Below are 27,530 nucleotides of genomic sequence, written 5' to 3' on the forward strand. Positions count from 1 at the left end.
AGACCACAATAAAAAATTTACAAAAAAGATATCAAGGAGAAAGCAGTAAAGCTTTTGCAGAAAGAAAATGAGTAGCAAAAATACTACATTGGATCAGCATTCTGGAAATATAGTTCTAATCTTATTTTACTCACTAACTCAAACACCTTGGGCAAGTCACTTTAACTCTGACTCTGCTTACTCATATCAACTGTTGGTGAGGAAGGAGTAATCGGAACACTTATGCACTGTTGGTAGGAATATGAAATTGTGCAGCTGCTATGGAAAGCAGTACAGAGTTTACTCAAAAAATTAAAAATACAACTACCATATAATCCAGCAATCCCACTTCTGGGCACATATCCAAAAGAAATGAAATCAAGATCTTGAAAAGATACATGCACTCCTAGTTTCAGCCAACATTATTTACAATAGCCAAGATATGGAAGGAACCTAAAAGGTTCATTGAGGGACAAATGGATAAAGAAAATGTGGTGTATACATACGGTGGCATACTAATCAGCCTTAAAAAAGAAAGACATTTTGTCATATGCAACAACACAGATGAACCTGAAGGACATTATGCTAAGTGAAATAAGCCAGTCATGGAAGGACAAATACTGCATAATTCTACTTATATGAAGTATCTAAAGTGGTCAAACTCATAGAAGGAGAGAGTAGAATGGTGGTTACCAGACTCCGGGGAAAAGGAAATGGGGAGTTGTCCAACAGATATAAAGTTTCAGTCATGCAGAAAGAAAAAGTTCTAGAGATCTTTTGTGCAGCATAGTGCGTATAGTTAACAATATTGTACTATACAGTCAAAAATGCATTAAGAAGGTAGATCTCATGTTGTGTCCTTACCACAATAAAAAAAATGAAGGTAAAATAGACTTTTTCAGACAAACACTGAAAGCATTAATCACTAGCAGATCTGCAAAACAAGAAATGTTCAAGGAATTTCATCAGGCCAAGGGAAATAAGAGAAAAGGAAATGAGAAACAGGGCCTCTCAAGCTTCTAACCAGAGACAAAATAATAATAATGATAATAATAATAATAATAACATTACTATTAACAGTAATAGTAGTTTACTACTGCTGATAAATTACCACAAACTTAGCAGTTTAAAACAATATATATTTTATTATCTCATTGTTTCTGTGGGTCAGTAGTCTGGGCATGCCATAGCTAGGTCCTCTGCTCAGGGTCTCACCAGGCTGCAATCCAGGTGTTGGCCAAGATGCTTTCTCCTCTGGAGGCTGTACCAGGGAAGAATGGGATTCCAAGCTCATTCAGGTTTTAGGCAGAATTCATTTCCTTGTATGACGGAGCCCTGGCTTTTTGCAGGTTGTCAGCTACAAGCCATCTGCAGATCCTAAAAGTCACACACAGTTCCTTCCCAGGTGGGCTTCCTTAACATATCTGTTTACTTCATCAAGACAACAAGGAGAATCTCTTGCTGCAGACTGCTAAGATGGATTCTTATATAATAGAATCTAATCAGGAAGTGATATCCCATCACCTTTGCCAATTCTGTTAGCTAGAAGCACATCTCAGGTCCCTCCGATATTCAAGGTGAGAGGATTGCACAAATGTTTGGACACTAGGAGGTGAAAATGATTAGAGGGTCACCTTCGGTTCTATACCCCACGTTATTATCATGAAAATCTGCTTGCTTAGAGAAAGGAAAGTACATTTAATTTTGCAGACATTCCTCCATCAATCTAATTAGGTCTTGGTAAATTTCCTGGGGCGCATCCTGTCCAAGGTAGAAATCCAAATGGTTGTAGTGAGGAATCAACTTGTAATAAATAAGCTTGGTAATTTTAGGGAGTAAATTCTCAACATCCTTGGGATCAGCCACAAGGTCCTGTCCACCACTCCACACCGCTGTTGGAACTTCCATCTTAGTAACATTGTATAAGGGAGGTGTAAGCTAAATATAATTAAAGAGATAGAGAAAAAAAGAGATTTCATAGAAAGTCACGTTATAGAAGTAACATTAACAATCAGATCTTAAGCAAGTTCTTCAAATGCTAGAAATGTATAATTAGGATACATTTAATGATATATAAACATTAAAATGTTAAAAATACTTGAAGGTACTTTTGTGCAATAATATGAATTGTGAACAAAAAAGAGAAAACTATTATATTTCTGACTTGTACTTTTGGGAAAATAGGAAAGGATCCTCGAGGAAGAAGGCTCTTATCTCTCAGGGGACCATCTTTCTGGTATCACTCGGCCTGGGAGTATTGAATAGGATAAACATAAATACCCTTCTCATATGCAGAAATCTGGGCTCAGGGGAATTGTGGACACTTGAGTAGACTCTGCAGGGAGCATTGAGACCAATGCATGAAAACAGGCATTTGAAAAAGGGTGTTTAAAAGGAACCAGCCTGTTGTAAAGAAGTAGAGTGGTACTAATCTCCTGGCAAATTTTCCCTTCCCCCTTCATTTTGGTAACATAACCTTTCTTGTGCTGATTCAGCAAATCCCAATTCCCCAGTTCCAGAGTGGTGCAGGGTGACCAGGCCTGGACGATTTGTCCTTCACTCTTATGGCCTCAGTGATTGTGTGAGAGATGGGTACATGGCGAAAACTGGGCCAGAGTTCTCTCTGGAAATTTTTGCCAGAGTTATTGAGGAAACATTGGCTTTTTCTTTGGATTTTCAGTTAAAAGAGCTATATGAGCTAAGTGTATTCAGTTCACCATCTTACTACTGTCTTGGAAATAGCCTAAGGATGGGAACAGCATATGCGAGCAGAATTGAGTGAGAGTGTGCGGGAGAGACCCTCATGACAAGTTCCTGGCTCTTGTGAGTCTACCACTGCACTTTTCAGCTCAGTAAAGCAGTACATATTTTTAACCTAAAATAGAATTGGTTTCTGTTACTTGCAACTAAAAGAGTCTTGATTGTTACCATATTCCATGGACTGAATTGTGATTCCCCTAAATTCATATGCAGAAACCATATCCCCCAATGTGGTTGCATTTGGAGATAAGGCTTTTATGAGGTAATTAAGGTTAAATGAGGTGGTAAGGGTTGGGTCCTAATCCAGTAGGATTGGTGGCTTTATAAGAAGGGGGAGGGGGAGAGAGAAATCTCTCTCTCCAAGTGCACACACACAGAGGAAAGGCTATGTGAGTACAAAGAGAGAAGGCAGCTATCTGCAAGCCAGGAAGAGAGCCCTCACCAGAACCCAACCACGCTGGGATCCTGATCTCGGACTTCTAGCTTCCAGAACCATGAGAAATAAATTTTTGTTGTTTAAACCACTCAGTCTATGGTATTTTTTTATGGCAGCCCAAGCAGATTAATACACCTTAGGTAATTTGGGCAGCAAGATTAGGAAGGAAAGGTTAACAGGGACAGAGATGTAGATCATTAGGAAACAGTAACCTTGGCCAGGGAGAGATTTCTTAGAGGACTAGAAATGGCCTGGGGGAGACCCCTGACTTGATGACTGTCCACATTCAGTTCTCTTAGCAGGGTGACATTCAGGCAGAGCACACAGGTATAGTCATTCCAGATGTTACTGTCAGTTGATAGATTGGTGCCTAGGTCTTTGCATTGCTAAATATCTTAAGCATGTCACCCCTACCCTATAATACTGAGAAGCCTTTGTGGGGACCTGGAATTGGCCACCCCAAGATATGTCTCTTTGGCATCAGGATTATTTGAGGCTGATTGCTTTTGATAAACTGGGACAGGGAAGGAGGCTCTGAGGAATGGAACTTACCCTTTGTTAGGACACCTTTACATTTGTAAGGTAAATCTCTATCTGTAAAAGGTGCCTCCCTCTCTGTACCAGGAAGAAGAAAGGAGATGACCTTCTCTCCAAAAACTCTTAATCAATACCAAAGGCAAGGACTTAAATCTGCATTTTATTGTGCTTGTCTGGTAACCTCCTGTAACTGACTTCCATCCCCCTCCCAATGTTGGCATTTCTTAAGGATTAAGCATCTTTCCTTAGGCTAGGAACTGATTGCTGTGCTCACCTGTGACCGCCCAGCTCCAGACAATTGACTTGCCTCCTGCTACACCCACCGAGATAGCAGACCATTATCTGCTCTGTCCATCAAGCGCTGTGTGACAGGGCAATCTTGTGACTATTGTGGGAGGGGCATTTCAATCATATGTGAAACACCCTGTTTGGGGGTATATAACCACTATGTGCACCCTACTTCTTTGGTGCCCTTTCTTCCTTCGGGAAGAAAGGCCCCGGGCCATGGTTCCTCATAAAGGTTTGTTTGATTTTCTCTTGCTATTCTCTCATGTGAATTTAATTCCTTCTCCGGCCAGACGAACCCCCATTTGGGGAGAGGAAATGTCTTCCTCCCCTACACCTTGAATCTGGGCTTAAGAGCCAGTGGTAAATGAGAATGTGTGGCTATGAGAAGGTAAGACGAAGCACAGAGAAGGAAATGAAGGCAGATCAGCACTGACCAGTAGTGCATGCCAGAGGAAGATGGGCTCAGGACAGCGTGGAGCAGGGTGCAACTGATGAAAGAAGAAGTAAGCTTTCCTGACTCTCTAGTTTTCTCAGTAGAATAATACAAAGCATAAATATTTAAATGCAAAGACAGAGAGAGATAAAGAATAAAAAAACAATGCAACACAGAAGCAGCAATAAATATTAGCAAGCTTTAAGGCACGAAGTGGGTCTGAGGAGTCCCCCAAATCAGAATACCTCTACTGCAATGATTTAATACCCTGCTCAGCAGGAAAGGGGAGCCTACAAGACACCACAGCAATATCAAGATCAGGATCCAAATGACATATGACAGCTTTTTGGCACGATTTTTTCTCACTTTCTTAGTAATAAAGGATTGGTAATTACACCTGTCTAATTTATGGTGTTATTACATATAGCTGTGACTAAGGTTATTGCTGTGTATATAGTTCACTCTCAGTTTGCTTTGGGTTTTCCTTTTTTTCTCCAAAGCCCCAAGCAAAAGGTTCATAATTGAACCTGAATCACCATGTATTTTGACAGAATCTGCAAGCACAATGATAAAGCTAATGCTTGTGACTCAACTGTCATCCAAGCAGGTATCTGAGTCTTACAGGGTAAGGTCATCATCTAAAAACTTTTTTATAAAGCAACTGTATACCATTGCTGGGACAAGGAATTGGTTAATTACGAGAATAACTAGTACTTTGACATAGTGTGTGAGTCTGTGCATGTGGGCAGCCACACATACACACACACACATATAGCTATAGCAATTTAGGAGAGAAATCAGATTTTTCATGCCAGTTGATGTTATGTATTTTCACTATTGTAGTTATCAGGGTCGCATTAAAATTTGCTTTTTAAAAAATTTCCAAATTTTCACATCCTTATTTGAAAAACCCCTGTATCTCTGATGACCACTCATTTAATTAGAGCTCAGTCTACAAGTAAGAAGCCAAAATCATAATTGGATTTCCTTATATACCAGATAAAAATAATAACAACAACAACATGTACTTCCCTTTAATATAGATTTTTGCTTCAAAAGTTTTCGCAGATAATGTCAAGAATCCTGTCGACACAACATTCTTTGGCAGATAGCACTGCTTTTGCTTAAAGGTGATATTTCTGTCTGTATATCTTTAATGATCCACGTATCATTTTTTTTAAGATGTGTAACAAATGACATCCCAAATAACTATTAGGACATTGTTAGTTGATTTTATGGATAAGAAGTCAGAGAATATGCTCTATAAACAAAGATTATGTATCTTTAATTCTCTCTTTAAAATAGTGCTGTAAGCGCCAAGAGTTTCTATTTTTTGAGAAAGAATAAGTGTAGTAGAAGAATGGACTTAAGATCCAAGAACTCCTGGGTCATATTCTGGTTCTTCACTAGTTAGATAATTTTGACAATTTACCTACACTCTCTGCACCTCTGGAAAAATGGAGATAATAATATTTACCATGCAAGGTCATTGTGAAGATCAAAAATAATGATATGACACATGGTAAGAACCCAATATGTAGCATCTAATCTACATAATATATCTGGCAGAGGGAATGGGGCCTAGTACGTGCTTAATGAGTGGACACTACTTTTATTAGTTCATTTCCAGTATGCAACTGATGATACCACTATTGTTGTACCTGGTGGAAATGCATTATGTTCTGATCATGGTTTCCCCAATCAAACGCTTGGAACTGACCAGAATTAACAGCCTATAATAAAATAAAAACAATAAACACTAAGAATTAAGATGATATAAGAAAACAACGTACATTTAAAGACAGTAAACCAAAATTTACCAAAAAAAGAATAGACATTACATTCTACTTTTTAGGCACATGAACTAAAATTCAATAAAGATTAGTAAGCCAAATGATAAAAATGATAAAAATTGATACTAATCCACGGAACTGACTATCTTTTACATCCTTTTATACTTTTCCAATGACAATCCTTAGATAATGATGCCTTTATATGTGACAATGTCATACAAAGAAATTTTTAAAAGATGCTGAACTGAATGATTCTTGAATAGCTTAGCTTCAGGAATTTTTATAATTATTTAAATAAAGCACTACCTATAAATCTCCTACATTAAAAAAGACAGCTATTATTATTAAACAACTTTACATATTATTATCCTTGTCAGATGGTGTAGGATGTTATGACTACATTCGCTATTCTGAAACACTTTTGTTACTATTAGAAGGAATATTCTGGGTGGCCTGGTGGCACAGAGGTTAAGTGCGCATGTTCCGCTTCTCAGCGGCCCGGGGTTCACCGGTTGGAATCCCAGGTGGGGACACTGCACCATTTGGCAAGCCATACTGTGGTAGGTGTCCCATGTATAAAGTAGAGGAAGATAGACATGGACGTTAGCTCAGGACCAGTCTTTCTCAGCAAAAAGAGGAGGATTGGCGCTGGTTAGCTCAGGGCTGATCTTCCTCAAAAAAAAAAAAAAAAAAGAAGAAGGAATGTTCACTCACAGAACGCCCTCAGTGCTTTCTGTGTGAGGTGCAGCGCTGCTGTCTGTCTCCCGTCTGCAGGGCCAAGCAGCCTGCCTTGTTGTCAGTAATGTGGCCGCAGGCTGAGACACCACGCAGACCCGTTTTTGCATTTTAGTTTTTAGATTTCAGATACTAGAATAGAGGCAGTCATGTCATATACCTTTGGGTTCCTTTTTCTGTTATTTGCCAGCCATGTTGGATAAAGGAGACAGATAATTTTCACATTTACCTTAAGCACTTCATTAAATTTTTCTCAGACTACTCCATGGGCTTTTTCTTAACTTGAATCTCAGATATTTTTTTTCGTGTTAATTTAATAGAGTTTTAGTTTAAAATTATTCTGATCATGGTTTGTATTTACAGAGGGACTAGTCACTTGCTGCTATTGAGTTTCTGCAGGTTTTCAGCAATGGGAAGCAACAGAGTGTACCAGTTAGGAACTTGAGTTCTAGAATCAAACAGAGCTGTTTGAATCCAGGCCTACTGGATTATTGCATCTGTGATCCAGGGCAAGATATTTATCTTCTCTAAATCTTTTTCATCTGTGAAATAGGAATGACAGTAACATTCTTCTCACAGAGTTGTGAAGATTAAGTAAGGTAAGGCATAAAAATCATGTAGCACCTAAGAACGCTCAACAAATTGCCCTTTTTGCTAATATTACTACCATCATCATCATCATCATCATCATCCTTGCCTTAGCTGTCTACATAATTTATGAATAAACGTTTTATCTCCCTCTCCTTACTTATGTCTATCCTGAAGAGGACTTTCTGTCAAAAGAGAAGAGTTCTCTTTGAGAGGAGTCAGCTGTGAGATGTGTAAGGGATTGGCTATAACATTTGTAGAATGAGGTATCAATGCCTTTGTTGAAAGATTGTTATGAGAATTAGGTGAGACTGAATGAAATCACGTATGGGAACAGCAAGAAGGACACAGTGTGAGTGCTCAATAAACGTGAAATTGAAGTTGTATTACCTGGAAGGCCATCCCCACCTGAGGCTATCTCCTCAGCAGTAGGAGGCCCCGTGTCCTGAACATCTTTCTTCCTATGGGAACTTGCAGGCTTATCTCCTGTCGGTAGAACTCTTCAGATAATTTGAGAAATCCTCAACTAAAATTTCAGGCTATCTATAGCAGTGATTCTCAACTTTAAAGCATTGAACAAATTTATTCGGTCGTAGGTTAAAATGCAAATTCCTAGAGCTCTCAGATACGTTAAAACTTTGGGAAGATCTTTTCTCTCTCTGTCTTTCTCTGTCTCTTTCTCTTCACACACACACACACACACACACACACTCATCCTTAACTCGGAAAGCTATACCAGTTGAATCTGACTTATCTCTGAGCTTGCCAAACGTTGAGTAATATAGTAGCAAAAAAACCCCACAAACTTATACAGAAGGTAAAAACAGAAACCATTAACCCATTTTAATCCCTCCCTAATGTTTAATTTGCTGAATACAGCACTCTGAAATGGCCCATATGCCAACTGAAGGATGAACAGATCTGGAGTAGCCTGTATCATGTTATATAAACTTCCATTAGAGCGACAATTTCCCAAAAGAGGACATACAAGCTTTCCCTAGAAAAAGCAGTTTGGAGGAATCTCAGGATCAGAGTTCAGTCATCATATCTGGGAACCAAGACCAAACATCAGATACTGAGGATATGGAAAATAAAAGGAAGTAAAGGAAATCAAAATATGTTGATGCTGATTGCAGAAACATCAACTGACAGTGGCAAGTGCCTGCAAAACCCTGCAGTGAGCTCTCTGGGGGCGCTCCTCCGGGATCCTGCAGAGATACCTGTGCATCATCTCAGGAATAGGAAGCCATACCTGGGCCCAGTGCAGCATATTCTGAACAGACGTTCCCGCAGGGCTCTGTGCCAAATAAACATCCAAGCGACTCTGAAAAGTAAAGAGATTATTTCTCACCTGCAGGCTAATCATATAATCACACCACAAGTAAATATGAATATTTTCTTTCTTTCCTTTTTTGTTTTTAGGAATAAACATGTACCATACCATGAAGACACATTAACCAAACAAGCCCATCTTAAGAGCTTTCTTCTTCCTTAGCTCTATTCTTCTGTCCTGGGCAGTGCCATCATAAAGCCCACAGAAGGCATCCTGCTGGTCACAGATAGAGGTAATACACCTTTTCTTCCCAGCCTCACCTCAGACAGGTCCAAGAGTGTAGGAGGTCAAGGGCTAAAAGCCCCAGTGACCGTCTCCTTCACTCTGTGTTAAGTCCCAGAGGACATTCTGAGAAAGTTGTTCATCATAAGACACTGGGAACAGATCTGAATTTTTCCTTTTGCTTTCTGATTTTAAAAATGCGGTAAATGTTCTACTGGGCTCTTTGAAAATTTTGGGGGCATAATCAGTCCAGTACTTTAACAGCCATTAACACTTAGATTTCTTCTGGATAAAAAAATCCCTGGGGCCGGCCCAGTGGTGCAGTGGTTAAGTGCGCACGTTTGCTTTGGCGGCCGGGGATTTGCCAGTTCGGATCCTGGGAGAGGACATCGCACCGTTTGTCAAGCCATGCTGTGGTAGGTGTCCCACATATAAAGCAGAGGAAGATGGGCATGGATGTTAGCTCAGGGCCAGTCTTCCTCAGCAAAAAGAGGAGGATTGGCAGTAGTTAGCTCAGGGCTAATCTTCCTCAAAAAAAAAAAAAAACCCTTGATGTTTTCCTATTTTCAATTGCATTTTCTTTTAGTATACAAAGAGTTATTTTTTCTACCAAAGTGGGCATCAGAAATATCTTGGAGCTTTTAAAAAAAATACAACTACTTACAAGCTACCAAAACCTATGAATCAATACCAAAATCTCTAGAGTTGAGTTCTAGACATGTGTTTTTGAAGTTCCATAAATGCTACTATGCATCCTTTGTTATGCTCCACTAAAATAAACGTCCTTGCAGGCACTGTAACATTCCACAGTCCAGTCTCCAACAGAAAGGAAAAAGGCAATCTGACCACACAAATGTACAGTGAAGGTCCCCAATGAAAGTTCAAGAGTGTCATTTGGTGGACGCTTTCTTTAGAAAATTCTTTGGCCATGTCAAGAGGGTGCTTTTGAAATTATTGAGTTTGCTTAAAGGTCTTTTTACTTAGCTCTGCCTCTGCCTATGTGATATGCTTCCATCTAAGTGGTAGGCAGGCATAGTTTCCCCAGTAAATTGAGAAAGTGAGAAATGAATGTGAAAAGGCAGCGACTAAGGTTTGCTTTGTATAAACACGTTTTTATAAATCTTGTTTAAAAGCAAGGAAAGTGTTAATCAATGCTTTCCACTGACAGAGGGAGACAGGGCTCTGGGCAGCAGGCTGTGAGATAGTCAAAGATCATTTTCAGCTCTGTCCCACCTCTGTTTTCAAACATATCTTCTCTCTTGCTGAGGAGTAAACAGTAGCTTCCTCTCTTTTCCCATCCCACTTTTCTGGTCAGCTAATGGTAACTAAGAAAGAAAAGGATCTCAGTCAAGTTGGAAAGGACTTGACAAGAACTCCAACACTTATCGCTTGAACGGTAAATATGTGGCTATCATTGAAGAGCCATCCCTTTACCCCTTTGGATTACAAAAGTAGGTAGTTCACAAAATGTCTATTGTCAAATTACCTATGGAAGTGGAAAATTGATTCAAAAAATGCAATCTGGGCTCACTCTCTGAAATTCTACTCAGTAAGTTTGAGATAGGGCTCAGGCACAGCAAGATAAATTTCAAAACCATAGCCTTAATCGAAGTGAAGAACTTTTCAATGGTGGCACTTTGGCCAACAGCAAGTGTTGGTGAGAATTTTCAGTGGCCAAACCTTCTTCTCAAATCTTCCTGCTAAAGCAAGTGGACTCTCAGCCTTGGTTGGAAGCCATGAATAGATGATTATGTTCCAGGAGACAAAAAGGAGACCTTGGCAGGTGGTTTCCATGCAATTCAGAACAAACTCTCCTCATCTCTGTGTAAAAACCAATTGCTTTTCTGGATCTGTCTTCTTACACATACCATGTTTAAGTTTTTCCGATCAAATCCACTCAAAGTAAATAGGAAGTTGCTGCAAATATGATGAAATAGCTTCCGGTTGCACACCTTGGTGGCAATGAAGTGGTCAAAAAATGTCTGAGAATAGAACATCTTGTCACCAAATAACACCTGCAAGATCAATTTAAGACACCATCAAATTTCATGGATGTCAATGCCAAGAGTGGAGACTGAGTGGTAATTTAGACAAGGACTGGACAGAATGTGACATCTGATCAGTGCTAGCCCTAAGTGAAGCAAGACACATGTTAAATTTTGTTTTTGTGGTTCTCCCAACCCACATTTGTGGTCTTCCCAACTCACCTTTTGATGCCTTTTCCCAAGATCCTTTACTAGGGGTGTTTTTCAGAATGTCCCCTGAGAAACCAGCGCCCACAGGAAATTGGTGAGGCTTTGGAGTCAGGCATACCTTGGTTTGATTCTGGACTCCGTCTCATATACTTTAAGAGTGTATTTAATTTCTATTATCCTGAATTTTCTCGACTACAAAATGGAAAATTAACATCTACTAAGTAGGATTGTTGTGACGATAACGGGTCATGTTTAAAAGATGCCTAGCGTAGTTTCTGGGGCCAGCCCTACAGCATAGCAGTTAAGTTCAGAGTGCTCTGCTTTGGTGGCCTGTGTTCACAAGTTCAGATCCCAGGCGCAAACCTATACCATTTGTCAACCATGTTGTGGCAGTGACCCACATATAAAGTGGAGGAAGTTTGGCACAGATGTTAGCCCAGGGCTAATCTTCCTCAAGCAAAAAAAAGAGGAAAATTGGCAACAGATGTTAGCTCAGGGCTAATCTTCCTCTGCAAAAAAATTAAAAAAAAAAGAGGGCCAGCTTAGTGGCATAGCAGTTAAATTTGCATGCTCAGCTTTGGCGGCCTGGGGATTGGTGGTTTGGATCCCAGGTGCAGACCTACACACCGTTTATCAAGCCACGCTGTGGCAGGTATCCCACATATACAGTAGAGGAGGATGGGCATGGATGTTACCTCAGGCCAATCTTCCTCGGCAAAAAGAGGAGGGTTAGAGGCGGATGTTAGCTCAGGAATAATCTTCCTCAAAAATAGGTAAATAAAATTAAAAAATAAAAGCCATGTAATGTAGTTTCTAGAACCTAGTAAACTTTCACAAAACAATAACTATTATTATAATTATTATTTATAGTATATTATTATAATTATTAATTATAATTATATATACTATATATAATTATAATTATTAATTATATTATTATTATAATTAGTGACTGATACAGACTTGATGAGCCATTTCTTCCAGAATCTTTTTTTTTAAAGAGCTTATTAGTATTATTACTGGTTGTTTTTGAAGATTGGCTCTTAGCCAACATCTGTCACCAACCTTCCTCTTTTTGTTTCTTCTCCCCAAAGCCCCAGTGCAAGCTATATATCTTAGTCGTAGGTCATTCTAGTTCTTCTATGTGGGATGCTGCCATAGCATGGCTTGATTAGTGGTGGGTAGGTCCATGCCCAGGATCTGAACTGGTAAACCCTGGCTCCTGAAGTGGAGCATGAGAACTTAACCACTTGGCCATGGGGCCAGCCCCCTTCCAGAATCTTTCAATGAACTTTTTCTGGAGGCAAAAGCCTAACTCAAAGAAGTACATTTCTACTAGTGAAATTTCAGGCAATGTTGCTAGTGAGTGGAACTTATCTTTTGAACTTTAGGAACCCTTCAATTATAACATAAATTCATATGTAATCCCTGTACATATAAATCCCTTCTTGCCTTCATTTCACAATAACTAGTTTTATAGTCTTAGGATAATAAACTAGATATAAAGGCGAAAAGATATTTGTTAATTCTTAAAACTTTTGGAAACACCCATTTACAGTAAAAAACTGGCATATCTTTCCTCTGGAATCCTTTATTAACTGGCAATTACAACAAAAGAACAATAACAAGTAGAGTTTATTCTTATTGCATGGATGTACTACAAGATCTTATACCATCTTTGGTAAACTAGATCCGGTAAATTCCTACTAGGTATAACCTATTGAACTCTGAGTTTGAAAAGTGGTTATCTGATATGGTCAAAGGTAATCTTCATTTAATGGAATATTTAATATTCCATGAAATATTTGATATTTCATGGAATATTAATGGAATATAAGATATACCATGACTTCAGGTACTCCTTCATGCCAGACAGAGGGACAGAAGAAGGGATGGAAGGAAGGAGGGAGAGAGAGGCTAAAATATGTTAAACTAGTTCAAATCATACTTCTTTAGATCTGGAAAACAATAATTAACCCTTGCAAACATTATCTAATTCATTCTGGCCTCTTATTCATTTTATCAGAATCACTAGGACACTTGGACGATATATTAGATAACTTATTTTATCCATTTATCAAATTGTAACTCTTCCTGCATCACTGTCTATATGATAATTTAGTAATAGCAGCAGGAGACATATAGAATGAGCTTATCTTTTAAAAGAATGTTGACATCTATTCTATGTTCTTGAATGTGATAACCTAAATAGATGGCCACATTAAAAATAGTTAAAAAAATAGTCAAAGCAGAAGGTAGGACCTGATTTTAATCAGTGAACATTTCTATTTTCATTTACCAGTATCTTCGTCATCCACACTTGACAGAAAATCCATGTGAAAGGAAGTTCATAGGATAATCAACCATGAAAATATGATATGAAGAAGAGGTTATATCTACCATAAGAGGTCCTTGTTCTTTGTTCTGATAATTGCTTTCAGAAATACAGGGTGAATTAGCACGACAGTCTCTGATTTCACTTCACCTCTATATCCATGCATGAGTGACTCAGCAAAACTACCACACATTTACCCAAGGATAAATAGTTGCTCTTTTACCGTAACTTAAAAGACAGGATAGTAATGCAGGCCAGCCAGTCATCCAGCACCCGCTTGCAGAGTTGCAAACATGTTGACTTGTAGATAATTCCAAGTTGGTTCTGGAAGGAGCATGTTTGTCACATAACAGTGTGGAGATAGGCTGCCTCTGTTAGCTCTTTTGGTACCTTTGTGAGAATCAGAAAAGGTACCCGCTCTTCTGAGCACATGGCTCCATGCCAGGGCTCATGGCTTGCTGGATTCAGCTCTCAAAAGCCTGGTGTGCTGGGCACCATTGTGCATGGCCGCATGAGGATTCAGGACTGACTTCTTTAGGTTGGCATTGAAAAGGTGGGGAAATGACAACATAAGAAAGGACTGACTATGGATGGCCTGGTGAGATCTGGGTTCAAATTCTGGCTCTGCTACCCATTAGTTGGGTGATTTGGGACAGGCTGTTTAGCCTCTCCGAGCCTAAGGTCCTTCTTTTAAGAAAAGGAGACAATAATAAGAATTCTTATTATTGTAGATAGCATGTAAAAAGCAAAGGGTCAAGGCAAGTGGTAGGTCAGAAAAAAGTGAGACAAGAACACAAAGGCATAAATACCCAGGGGCAAACAAGGAATGGGAAGGGAGGAAAGGATGAATAGACAGGAGATCTGAAATAACAAGTGCTGTGGCTTTGAATCTAAAATAAACTCAATTAATAATACTAGATAATATTTATTGAGCACCTGCTATAAGCTAGGTACGATGCTTAAACATGCATTATTTCAGTGAATTTCCCAAAGAACTTGACAAATTCTACGTGGGTTGTTTATTTATTTACGACTTTACTGAGGAATAATTGACACCATAAGACATGTATCAAATTGTAACTCTTCCTGTGTAACTGTCTATATGATAATTGAACAATAGCAGCAGGATACATATAGAGTGAACTTATCTTTTAAAAGAATGTTGTCATCTATTCTATGTTCTCGAGTGTGATAACCTAAATAGATTGCCACATTAACAAATAATTAAACTAGAAGATAGGACTTGATTTTAATTGGTGAACATTTTTATTTTTCTATGAACTTCTATGAAGTTCATTTTTTAAAATTAGATTCCATATGTAAGTGATTCAGTACTATATCTTTCGCTGTCTGGCTTATTTCATTTGGCTTTATGCCTTCCAATTTCACCCAATTTGTCGCAAATGGCAGTATTTCCTTCTTTTTCTTTTTTTGGCTTTTTTATATTCTTTTTCATTTTTCTGTTATAATTTATATAGGAACCTCTCTAGTGTTTTCCCATAAGGACTGTACTGATTTACATTTCTACCCAAAGTGTATAAGGCTTTCCTTTCTCCACATCCTGGCCAACATTTGTTATTTCTTGTCTTTTTGATAATAGCCATTTTGACAGGTGTGAGGTGATATCTTATTGTGGTTTTGATTTGTATTTCCCTGATGATTAGTGATGTTGAGTACCTTGCATGTACATGTTGGCCATCTATATGTCTTCTTTGGAAAAATGTGTATTCTGGTCCTTTACCCATTTTTTAGTCAGATTACTTGCATTTTTGCTTGAGCTGTGAGTTCTTCATATATTTTGGATATTAACCCCTTATCAAATATATGGTTTGTAAATATTTTCTCCCATTCTGCAGGTTGCCTTTTCAATATGTTGATTGTTTCCATTGCTGTGTAGAAGCTTTTTAGTTAGTCCCACTTGTTTATTTTTGGTTTTATTGCCTGTGCTTTTGGTGTCTTATACAAAAAATTATTGGCAAGGCCAACGTCTAGGAGCTTTTCTCCTTTGTTTTCTTCTAGGAATTTTAAAGTTTCAAGTCTTACATTTAAGTCTTTAATCCACTTCAGCTTAATTTTTGTGAGTGGTGTAGCATAGGAGTCCAGTTTCATTCTTTTGCATGCGGCTATTCAGTTATCCCAACACAATTTATTGAAGAGACTGTCCTTTCCCCACTGTTTGTTCATAGTGCCCCTGTCAAAGATTAGTTGACCATAAGCATGCATTTATTTCTGGGGTCTCAATTCTGTTCCACAGGTCTATGTGACTGTTTTCATGCTGGTACCATACTGTTTTGATTACTATAGCTTTGTAATATAGTTTGAGATCAGGAAGTATGATGCTTCAAACTTTATTCTTGTTTCTCAGGATTGGTTTGCCTATTCAGGGCCTTTTTGGTTCTATACAAATTTTAGAATAGATTTTGCTATTTCTATGAAAAATTACATTGGAATTTTGATAGGGATTGCTTTGAATCTGCAGATCATTTGGGCAGTATGGACATTTTAGTATAATATTAATTCTTCCAATCTATGAACATGGGATATCTTTTTGTGTCTTTTTCAATTTCTTTCATTAATGTCTTATAGTTCTCAGTGTACAGGTCTTTCACCCTGGTTACTAATTTCAGTAAATTGTGTTTCATTGGACTCTTTAGGGTGTTTTTTAGATAAGATCATCTCATCTACAAACAGACATAATTTTACATCTTCCTTTCTGACTTGGATGCCTTTTCTTTCTTTTCCTTGCCTAACTACTCTGGCTAGGACTTCTAGTACTATGTTGAATACAAGTGGTGAGAGTGGGCATCTTTGTCTTGTTTCTGATCTTAGAGGAAAGGCTTTTAACTTTGGATAATTTTAGCTATGGGTTTGTCATATATAGCCTTTATTGTATAGAGGTACATTCCTGCTATATCTAATTTTTTGAGAGTTTTTATCATGAAAAGAAGTTTAGCTTTGTCAAATGGCTTTTCTGCATGTGTTGAGATGATCATGTAATTTTTATCCTTCATTCTATTAAGGTAGTATATCACCCTTATTGATTTGTGTATGTTGAACCATCTTTGCATCCCAGAGATAGATCCCACTTGATCATGGTGTATGATCCTTTAATGGACTGTTGAATTCAGTTTACTAGTATTTTCTTGAGGACATTTGCATCTATGTTCATCAGGGATATTGGCCTGTGATTTTCTTTTCTTGTGGTGTCTTTTTCTGATTTTAGTATCAGGATAATGCTGGCTTTGTAAAATGCGTTTGGAAGTGTTCCTTTTTCTTCAGTTTGTTGGAAGAGTTTGAGGAGGATTTGTATTAATTCTTTTTCAAATCTTTTTTAGAATTCACTAGTGAAGCCATCTGGTCCTGGGCTTTCATTTGTTGAGAGATTTTTGATTACTGATTTAATCTCTTTGCTCATTGTTAGTCTATTCAGATTTTCCCTCACTTCATAATTCAGTATTGGTAAATTGTATGTTTCTAGGAATTTACCCATTTCTCATAAATCATCTAATGCATTCATATATAATTGTTCACGGGAGTCCCATGATGCTTATATTTCTACAGTATCAATTTTAATGTCTCCTCTTATTTTTATAATTTTATTTATTTGAGCCATCTCTCTTTTTTTATTAGTTACTTTAGCTAAAGGTTTGTCAGTTTTGTTTATCTTTAAAAAAAATACAACTCTCAGTTTCACTGATTGTTTCCATTGTCCTTCTAGTCTATTTAATTCATTTCTGCTCTTATCATTATTATCTCCCTCCTTCTGCTAACGTTGGGCTTAGTTTGTTCTTTTTGTAGTTCTTTGAGGTGTAAGATTAGGTTGTTTATTTGATATCTTTCCTTTTCCTTTTTTTTTTTTTGAGGAAGATTAGCCCTGAGATAACAGTTGCCACCAATCCTCCTCTCTTTGCTAACCCTGCAAACAAAGATAAATATGCATCCTTCATTATGTGCCACTAAAATAAACATGCCCATATTCTTCTACTTTATATGTGGGACGTCTGCCACAGCATGGTTTGACAAGTGGTGTGTAGGTCCGCACCCAGGATCTGAGCCGGCAAATCCCAGGCCACTGAAGAAGAACGTGTGAACTTAACTGCTGCACCACTGGGTTGGCCCCTTCTTTTTCTTGACGCAGGCATCTATTTCCATAAATTTCCCTCTTATAACGCTTCCCACAATTTTAGTATGTTGTGTTTCCATTTTTGTTTGTCTGAAGATATTTTTTGATTTCTTCTTTGATCCATTAGATATTCAGAAGTATAGTGTTTAATTTACACATATTTGTAAATATTCCATCTTTTCTTTTGTTATTGATTTCTTGTTTCATACCATTGTGTTCAGAAAAGATACTGGGTATGATTTACTCTTCTTAAACTTTTTAAGACTTTTCTTGTGACCTAACATATGATGTCTCCTGAAAAATATTCCATGTGTGCTTCAGAAGAATGTGTATACTGTTGCAACTGGATGTGATATTTGCATGTGTCTGTTAGGTCCATTAGTCTAAAGTTTAGTTCAAATCTATTATTTCCTTATTGATTTTCTCTCTGGATGATCTAGCCATTGTTGAAAGTTGGGTATTGAAGTCTCCTACAATTATTGCAGGGCTGTCTGTTTCTCTCTTCAGAACTGTTGTTTAATATATTTAGGTGCTCTAATAGTGGGTGAACATATATTTACAATTGTTGTATCCTTTTGATGAATTGATCCCTTTATCACTATACAATAATCTTGTTTGTCTCTTGTTACCATTTTTGACTTAAAGTTTATGTTGTCTGATGTAAGTATAGCTACCCATGCTCTCTTGGTTTGTATTTGTTTGGAATACACTTTTCCATCCCTTCACTTTGAGTCTATGTGTATCCTTGAAGTTGATTGAGCCTTGTCTAGGCAGCATATGGTTGTCTTGTTTTTTAATTCATTCAATCACTATATCATTTAATTGGAGAATTTAAACCATTTACATTTAGAGTAATTATTGATAAGCAAGGACTTACTATTGCTGCTTCGTTGTTTTCTGATTGTTTTGTCATTCCTTTGTTACTTTCTTCCTCTTTTGCTGTCTATCTTTGTGAATTAATGATTTTTTTGTAGTGCTATGCTTTGGTACTTTTCTCTTTATCATTTTTTTTTTTTTAAAGATTTTATTTTTTTCTTTTTTCCCCCAAAGCCCCCCAGTACATGGTTGTATATTCTTCGTTGTGGGTCCTTCTAGTTGTGGCGTGTGGGATGCTGCCTCAGCGTGGTTTGATGAGCAGTGCCATGTCCGCGCCCAGGATTCGAACCAACGAAACACTGGGTCACCTGCAGCGGAGCGCGCGAACTTAACCACTCAGCCACGGGGCCAGCCCCTCTCTTTATCATTTTTGTAACTACTATAGGTTTTTGCTTCGTGATTACCATGAGGCTTTTATAATACATCTTATAGTTGTAACAGTCTACTGTAAACTGAAAACAACTTAACTACAATTGCATAAAAGTGTTCTGTACATTTACTTGTCCCTCCTTATGTTTTATGTTGTTGATGTCACAATTTACATCTTTTTATGTTATGTATCCATTAACAGAATATTGTAGCTATACTTATTTTTAACAGTTTTATTTTTTGACGTACACACTAGAGTTCAAAAGTGGTTTACACACTGCCATTGGAGTATTAGAGTATTTTGAATTTGACTATATATTTGCCCTTACCAGTGAATTTTTTATTTTCATAAATTTTCATGTTACTAATTAGAATACTTTTGTTTCTGCTTGAAGAACTCCCTGTAGCATGTCTTGTAAAGCAGGTCTAGTGATAAAAACTTTCCTCAGCTTTTGTTTGTCTGGGAAAGTATTATCTTTCCTTTATTTCTGAAGGACAACTTTGCTGAGTAAAGTATTCTTAGTTGGCAGTATTTTTCTTTGAGCGCTTTAAATATATCATGGTCTTCTCTCCTGGCCTGCAAGGTCTCTGCTGAGAAATCTGCTGATAGCCTTATTGGAGTTCCCTTATATATAATGAGTCTTTTTCTTCTTGCTACTTTCAATATTCTGTTTACCTTAGTTTTGTGTGTGTGTGTGTGTGTGTGTGTGGAAGATTGGTCCTGAGCTAACACCTGTGTCAATCTTCCTCTATTTTGTGTGGGATGCTGCCACAGCATGGCTTGATGAGCAGTGCTAGGTCTGTGCCCAGGATCCGAACCTGTGAACTCTCGGTTGCCAAAGCAGAGTGCGTGAACTTAACCTCTACAGCACTGGGCTGGCCTCATATTTCTTTGGATTTTGAGAGTTTGATTTTAATGTGTCTTGGAGAAGATCTCTTTGAACTGAATCTTTTGGGGTTTTCTGAGCTTCACATACATGGATGATCATATCTACCTAGATTTGGGAAATTGTCAGTCATTATTTCTTTAAAAAAGCTTTCTTCTCCTTTCTCTCTCTTCTTTCTGGGACTCCTATAATGGAAAAATTGCTTTGTTTGTGGTGTCCTACAATTCATGTAGGCTTTCTTCACTCTTTTTCATGCTTATTTCTTTTTTCTCCTTTGATAGTATAATATCAAGAGATCTGTTTTCATGTTCTCAGATTATTTCTTCTTCATTGAGGCTGATGTTGAAGCTCTCTTATTCTATTTTTTATTTCATTCATTTCATTCTTTAGCAGTAGAATTTGCTTGGTTCTTTTTTTATGATCGTTATCTCTTTGTTGAGCTTCTCAATTTTTTTATGCATCATTCTCCTGAGTTTGCTGAGTTGTCTGTGTTTTATCTGCTTAGCTTTCCTAAAATAATTATTTTGAATTCTTTTTCAGGTAACTCACAAATCTCCATTCCTTTGTGTTCAGTTCCTAGAAAATTATTGTGTTCCTTTGGTGGTGTCATGTTTCCTTGCTTTTTTGTGTTTCTAATGGCTTTGTGTTGATGTCTGCACATTTAAGGGAGCAGTCACCTCTTCCAGCCTTTTCAGACTGGCTTTAGTGGGGAAATACTTTCACCTGAAGGTGGCTGTAATGGCACCAGCTTGTAGAGTGAAGTGTCTTGATTCCAGGGAGGGCTCAGCATCATAGCCTCTGTGATGGAGCATCATAGCTCCAACAGCTGAGGTCAACAGTGATGAGGACTACAGGGGTCTTCACTGGCCAAGACTGTGGAGGTCCTGCAGGTGGTAGTGGTGTCTAAAATTATTATATTCCTTAGTGGCAAAGGCTGTTGATATCCTCCTGTTCTTTTTTGCCCCTGAAGAGAAGCTCCAGCTGAGTGTATCCTTCTTGGTGCCAGGTCTGGTGCACTGACACTCAGCAGTAGCAGAGCCAGGTCTTGAGTTCAGAACTACCATAGCATCTGGGTTGGGGCATAGGTGTACTTGCTGTGGCAATGGTTCCAGTGATTCAGACATAAGCAGATCTTCTATGGAACTGGAGTTTGGGTCTTTGGTGCTTGCTTCAGTGACTCGAGCTAGGGGGAGAGACAGGAGGACTCAGCAGCAGCACAGACCCAGGCTTGACAGGTGCAGTTGTGGCTTGGGCCCAAGGGGTGCAGCAGCATGCCCTGGGAATGGCAGGTCACAGTCCCAACTCTTGCCCCAGGGGGCAGAAGCAGAGTAGCAGCAGCTTGGCCCTAGTGATGCTGGATCAAAGCCCTAAACTCAGGACCCAGGGACCAGAGCACAGATAGCAACTCTGTGGCTGGTAATAGGGGGTCAAAGCCATGACGTGGGACCCAAGGGGTGGGGAGCTGAGTAGTGGCAGCTTTGGTTCCATAGATGGCAAGACATTGTGATACTCTGATCCCAGATTGTAGGGCACAGCAACAACTGGGGCCACTGGGAACAGGTCTCACCTCAGTAACAGCTCCAGCCCTCGGGAGGAGATTAGCAGCGTGGGCTCAAGCAGCTCTGTCAGCTGGGTTCAGCATTGGTGAAGACAGTGGGGAACCTTGGTAGCAAAAGCCAAAAGTGTCCATGGTAGTAATGAGCCTTGCAGGTATTCTGCTCTCCTTTTGCACATGTGATAACATCCCTCTGAGAGTATCCCTCTTGGTGCTGAGCTCCTCTAGACTGGGGGATGCGGTGATACAAGTAAAATGCTTGTCTATGCAGCCATCCTTGGTTTTTGAGCTCTGCAGGGTTTTTGCTGCTTCTTTGTTATAGTCCAAAGGTTTTTCAGAGCTATTTCTGTCAGTTCTTAGTTGTTTATTTATTGTTTTTGTTGTTTTTATCAAGGAGACAAGTGTTGGGACCTCCTAACCTGCCATCTTGCTGACATCAGAACTTCAAATTCTATTGATTTTATAAATGTGAAAACAGTCTGAGAACGGTTAAATAACTTGCCCAAGGTCGCAAAGGGCATGAAGCAGAGACAGAATGTGAACTTGATTCTGTCTGACTCATGTTCTTATGTCAGTGCCTTACGTAAATTGAAAGAACAATAGAAAAGAACGGATAATATCAATAAAAAGAATTCTCTAATCAGAGATAGTAAAAGGATCATCCCAGCCCAGGAGCTCTTTAGTGAAAGGAAGTCATTCCTCGACTTGCCTGAGAACATTTGGCTAACAGGAGAGGAGAAAAGAAAGTCCCACCCTCTCAAAGTTTATACCATGGCTATAAAGCTGTCTATCATTTCATTGTCAAACTCTGTAGATATATCTTCTTTTGCACAACTCTGGCTCAGTTTCCCAACATCTATCAGCTGAAGTGTAACAATAACCCCCTAACCATTCACCTCATCTTTAGCCCCTCTTGATGTCTTTTACTCCGATCTACTTCCATTTGGTCCCAGGAGAACCTTTCCAAAAAAGAGCATAATGTGTGTCATTCCTTTGTGCAAATACTTGCCAAGGTTACCCATTACCTATAGAATAAATTCCAAATATATTAACTTGGCATTCAATGTTGTCCAAATCTACTCCTGCGTTTCCAATATGTATTTCTCATATTCAACTTCACAAATTTAAAGCCCTAATAAAGTCATTTACATGAGGTTTCCCATGGCTTGAACTTTGCAACTGAAACGTAGCTCGTATTTCCCTCTTGGTTTAGAAAGACTTTCTGCAACATCCTATATATATTGAAATCTTGTCCTTAAGCCCAAACTCAAATGCCATTTCATCCAAGAGGTCTTCTGTGATTACAACAATTAGAAACATTTTCACTTTTCTCTAAATTTGTCTAGCAATTTCTTTGCTCTATCATCATGATGCTGCTGGAATTTCTATCAAGATTTAGAGGGTCATATGTGGTAAGCTCCTTGATCGGAGTTAAAGCCCATTTAGGGCAATAGCTCCAAAAATGCAAAGGTGATCATTCCTTTACTCTGCTTCACATTCTTCAATGGCTTCCCGTCACCAACAGAACAAAATCTAAATTTCTTAACATGACTTACCTTCTTTCCATTAACTGTCCCCTACTCTTTCCTTCATTGAGAGTCCTACCACTCTCTTATGCACTCTGATTTTCAGTCATACCAACAAGCTGAAAAGTATCTTTATAGACATAGCTATTTCCTGATGTTATGCTCTTGAAATAGTAGCTCTTAGATATCTCTTTACAGAATTGAATTGAACTGTACTATACCACAGGCATGTCAAAACATACGGAAGGTTGAAGCAGAGCTGTGCAAATTGAGGAAAATGGAAAGATCCCACCATCTCAAAATATCTCTTAACTGTGTGGGAATGCTGAAATAATTTAGCAAGAAGTCTCGTGTTTATCCAATATTGCGGGATGAGGCTGGACTGAAATTTCTGTGGTACAAGAGGCCCAAGTACTAAGAGGGAAATGTGAGGATTTTTCATGTTGTTCTGATAGCTTTCCTGCTACTGTCTTTCTGGGTTCTGTCGGTATGAAATTGAATTGCCATGTGCTAATTTCCTTATCTCTCACCAGCCAGAATCCCTGGCTTTTATAAAAATTGTTTCACTTTCATATGCTTTCTCTGAAATCACTGAACAGTATGATCACCTTAGTCAGCCGTGGGAGAAGCCCATATTAATATGCACCAAGAAAACACACCAACCCACATAGACCAATTCTCCTTGACTGAGTTAATGATCAGCTTAGTTAGCTGTCAGCTAGAAGAAAGAATCTGAGGTCTAGGATATGCCTAGGTTTTGAGGACTTGATAGACCAGGAGCAATTGAGCAAAGTTGGACTTTTAGTAATGGGGGAAAGTGTGTTCTATGAAAATCAGGACAACAATAACGGTAACTGACACTTATTAAAGGTGTACACTGTGCAAGACCTGCCTCTAGGGGATTTACATGTATGAACTCACTTAATCCTCACAGCAGCCTTATGAATAGGGACTATTTAATCCCCACTTTATAGATGAAGAAAATGATTCCTAGAATACTTAAGGTCTTGACTTAATTCACTCATCTAGCTAGGATTCAAACCCATGCCATGGGCACCATGCTGTGATCTCAACTATTACATTATAGTGCCCCTGAAAAGCTAGGGGGCCTCAGAGAAAAATTTAACTTACTAGATTAAACAAATCAATCAATCAAATTAGCTCTTGCTTTATCTTTGATTGAAGAATGACATAGTAGAGAAGCCTCTAGATATGGGTGAAGACAATAGAGTAGAATGACATCAGAGTGAGCTCTCTGAACCCTGTTGGTAAAATTGTACATTATCAGTAAACGCACATGGCTCCCTTGAGCATCTGTTACATTTTTATAAGTTTGTAAAATGTCATTTGCCTCAGATTCTCTTCTCTTGAAATGAGTGGAAATAGAACTAGTTTTAGTTATTGCAGATTTAAAATTGAAGAAGTCACATACCTTGACTGCCTTTCTGGAAAGAGTTGCTAATTTTTTCATAGGACTTTGGGTATATTTCACTGTGATGACTGGAGCCAATGCAAAAAATATCTTAATTTTCTTAGCCAGCTCTGGATTTGTAGAGAATGCTATGAAAGCTGAAAGGGAAGAAGGTACTAGTTCATAGATTTAAAACAACCCTTAATTCATTTTAAATTATAATAAAAGTAGTTATATTAAAAACAAAATAACTCAGCATGAGTACCATTCTCAGGGAAAGATTTTCTAAATTTTTCAAGGATGGAATCAGCTAATTCAGAATAAAGTAAGTTTCCTGTCACCGAAGAGTACAAGTCTACCTATAGAGAATGTTACAGAAAAGGTTCAAAACCCATTGTGGGACATATCTGGGTAAACTCCAAGGGCCATTCTGACTTGACCATAGTCTTTGGTATCAGACAAAACTGGGCTATAATCTTGGCTTTCCATTCACTGGCTGTGCAAAAACTTGGGAATGTTACCACCCCTACATGAGTTCAGTTTTCTCAATCTGTAAATTTGGAAAATAGAATCTATGTAGGATGATTCTTTTGAAGGTTAAGTTATATACAGATCTTCCTTGAGTTACAACAAGGTTACAACCCAATACACCCACCGTAAGTTGAAAATATTCTAAGTCAAAAATGCATTTAATACACCTAACCTACTGAACATCATAGCTTAGCCTAGCCTATCTTACACATGCTCAGAGCATTAGCCTACAGTTGGGCAAAATCATCCAACACAAAGCCTATTTTATAATAAAGTGTCGGATATCTCATGTCATTTACTGAATACTGTATTGAAAGTGAAAAACGGAATAGTTGTATGCGTGCAGAATCATTGTAGGTGTATCAATTGTTCACCCTCATGATCATGTGGCTGACTGGGAGCTGTAGCTCACTGCCACTGCCAAGCATCATGAGAGAGTATCATACTGCATATCACCAGCTGAGGAAAAGATCAAAATTCAAAATTCAAAGTATGGGTTCTGCTGAATGTATATCGCTTTCACACCGTGGTAAAGTTGAAAAATTGTAAGTTGAACCATTGTAAGTCAAAGACTGTCTGTGTATATAGTTCTTAAGGTGTTATTTGGTGTTATCACAATTGGAAAGGATTTTTAAATTCAGACATTTGTAAAATATGGATGATAACGCTCTCAAATGTTTGTATTTTCCACTGAGAGAATGCATGTATGATGCATACTATAGTACAGGCATATAGAGACTTACACCGGAAATCTGATTAGAATTAAGACACAGAAAAGAGACTGGTGGAAATGCTATTGATATTGTGGAAGTGTCTAGCTGAATGGAGAGCAGTGCAGGGAGTGAAGTGCTCCATGGCACTGCCAACATGGCCCCATCCACATCTAGCCTACTCCAGCACCTACTGGGAACTAAACGTCACACTGACGGTGGCATATAATCACTGAGGTTTGTAATTCTCTGCTTTCTTTTTGGTGTCCTTAACTAGACTGTGAGCCTTTTAAGGGAAAGATGCATACTATATTTATCTCTGATTCTTTAGCATCTAACCAGGTGTCTGACACAAATGACTAAATAAATAATTATCTCTCCTTCAGGCTTATCCATCAGTCTCCAAATTCAGACCTGGGGAAAAAGTCCCTCTTGTCATCCTCACTTAATTTCCCAACTCAAGTTCCTAAGATAGAGACTTCACAGAGGGAAGAAATCCTGACCCTTTTCATGAATATGCAAGAAAATCTGCTGACTCTCTCAGATCACACTTGCCCCAAACACACCAATGGTGGTGCCTTGAGAGTGGCCCACATAGTAGAGTTGCTCCTGTCCAGTTTTCTCTACAATAAAATTGATTGTGGCTGGAAGGTCATATTTAGCCATCTCATCCAAACTGCCAAAGAAAAACAACAAAATTGGAGAAAACATCTCATTGTTAGACTTGCAATATTTAAACATATTCATTGCAGATATAAATACTTAGATTTTGTTAAATATAAGACTAGAATAAATATGTGATATTATGCATCTGTGCAACATTCGAGGATGTCACCTTGGTTGCAAGAGTAACATTGTTAACAAACTGGAATCAGAAAAATCTGACTTGCAAAAGCCTGTAGAGGTTTTTCACCTAATTCTGTACCAAATTCCCTTGAAAAGAAAAATCACTTGGACCACTTATTTAAAATACAAATAAAACAAACAGATTTGCAGACCTCCGCCCAGACAGACTGAATCAGAATTTCCAGGGAAGGGGCCTGGTAATGTGCATCTTTAGCAGTCACCTCAGGTGCTTCTTTCCTGTGTGTAGTTGGGAAGATACTCACCTAGGGAATCATCATGTTATTGCAATAGTGCAATGACACAACTGCACTGGGATGTGGAATTAAGAAATGCCAAATGGCTTCCAGGAATGAGGCCAAGGAACAAATGGTATTACTGACCTTCAAGGCACAGTTCTTAGCTCTGGTACAAGTGCAGGGATCTGTCCCTGTGACCAATCTGGCCTGACTTCTAGAGCAGACAGTGTCCCCAAGGGCTGCTGCTGGCAACTCTACTCATTAGTCATCCTTTGTATTCAGACTTTCTCCTTACTTCCCCAGGACCTCACTCCAGGAAAGTGTTCAGCACCTCCAGCCTATGGAGGGCAGAGTTCCTTCATTACTCAGTGAATAAACATCTGAGTGTCATCTATGCACCAGGACTAGGCTCAATGTTGGTTTATTACGAATGTCTTGTTCTCAGGTTTTCAACCAGAACCTTGTTTCTGGTTCCATTTCTTGATCAGTTTCATTTTTCCTCTGTAGTAAGGGTACCATATAAATTTCCTTTAGAATCCATATTGACAAAGTGACAGTCCTGGAATTAACCTTTCTAAAGTTGACTTTTGTATTTTGATTTTATTTTTGCATATATATTTTGCATATATACACAGATACCAGCAAGTGGAATTTTTAAAAGAAATAACAATGCGACAATAAGGGCATCTTTTGAGCTTATGAAGAAAGCCCGGATAGAAGAAAAATGTTTATTTCTGTCTTGTGGATTCCATTGGATGCATTTGGACAGAAAGGGAAAAATTAAAGGGTGTTCATCCACATAAATAAGCCAAGCACACACTTTATT

The 27,530-nt window shown here is 38.4% G+C and overlaps 1 protein-coding gene across 2 annotated transcripts in view; it reads right to left on the minus strand.

Moving 5' to 3' along the window:
* Window positions 1-1,099: 1,099 nt before the first annotated feature.
* LOC106822184 (lipase member K) overlaps window positions 1,100-27,530 on the minus strand; it is a 49,260-nt gene continuing 22,829 nt past the window's right edge. Inside the window, exons 5-10 of one of the 2 annotated variants that reach the window (XM_044754758.2) lie at window positions 26,189-26,298; window positions 24,403-24,539; window positions 10,973-11,119; window positions 8,802-8,873; window positions 6,095-6,166; window positions 1,100-1,917 (exon numbers count right to left, since the gene is read on the minus strand). In XM_044754758.2, coding sequence (XP_044610693.1) covers window positions 1,678-1,917; window positions 6,095-6,166; window positions 8,802-8,873; window positions 10,973-11,119; window positions 24,403-24,539; window positions 26,189-26,298 — 778 coding nt within the window. In that variant the 3' untranslated portion in view covers window positions 1,100-1,677. The remainder of the gene's footprint in view (window positions 1,918-6,094; window positions 6,167-8,801; window positions 8,874-10,972; window positions 11,120-24,402; window positions 24,540-26,188; window positions 26,299-27,530) is intronic. The other variant, XM_070487457.1, reaches the window with a different exon arrangement.

The sequence above is a fragment of the Equus asinus genome, chromosome 2 (genome assembly GCF_041296235.1).
Source record: "Equus asinus isolate D_3611 breed Donkey chromosome 2, EquAss-T2T_v2, whole genome shotgun sequence".
Lineage (NCBI taxonomy): Eukaryota > Metazoa > Chordata > Mammalia > Perissodactyla > Equidae > Equus > Equus asinus.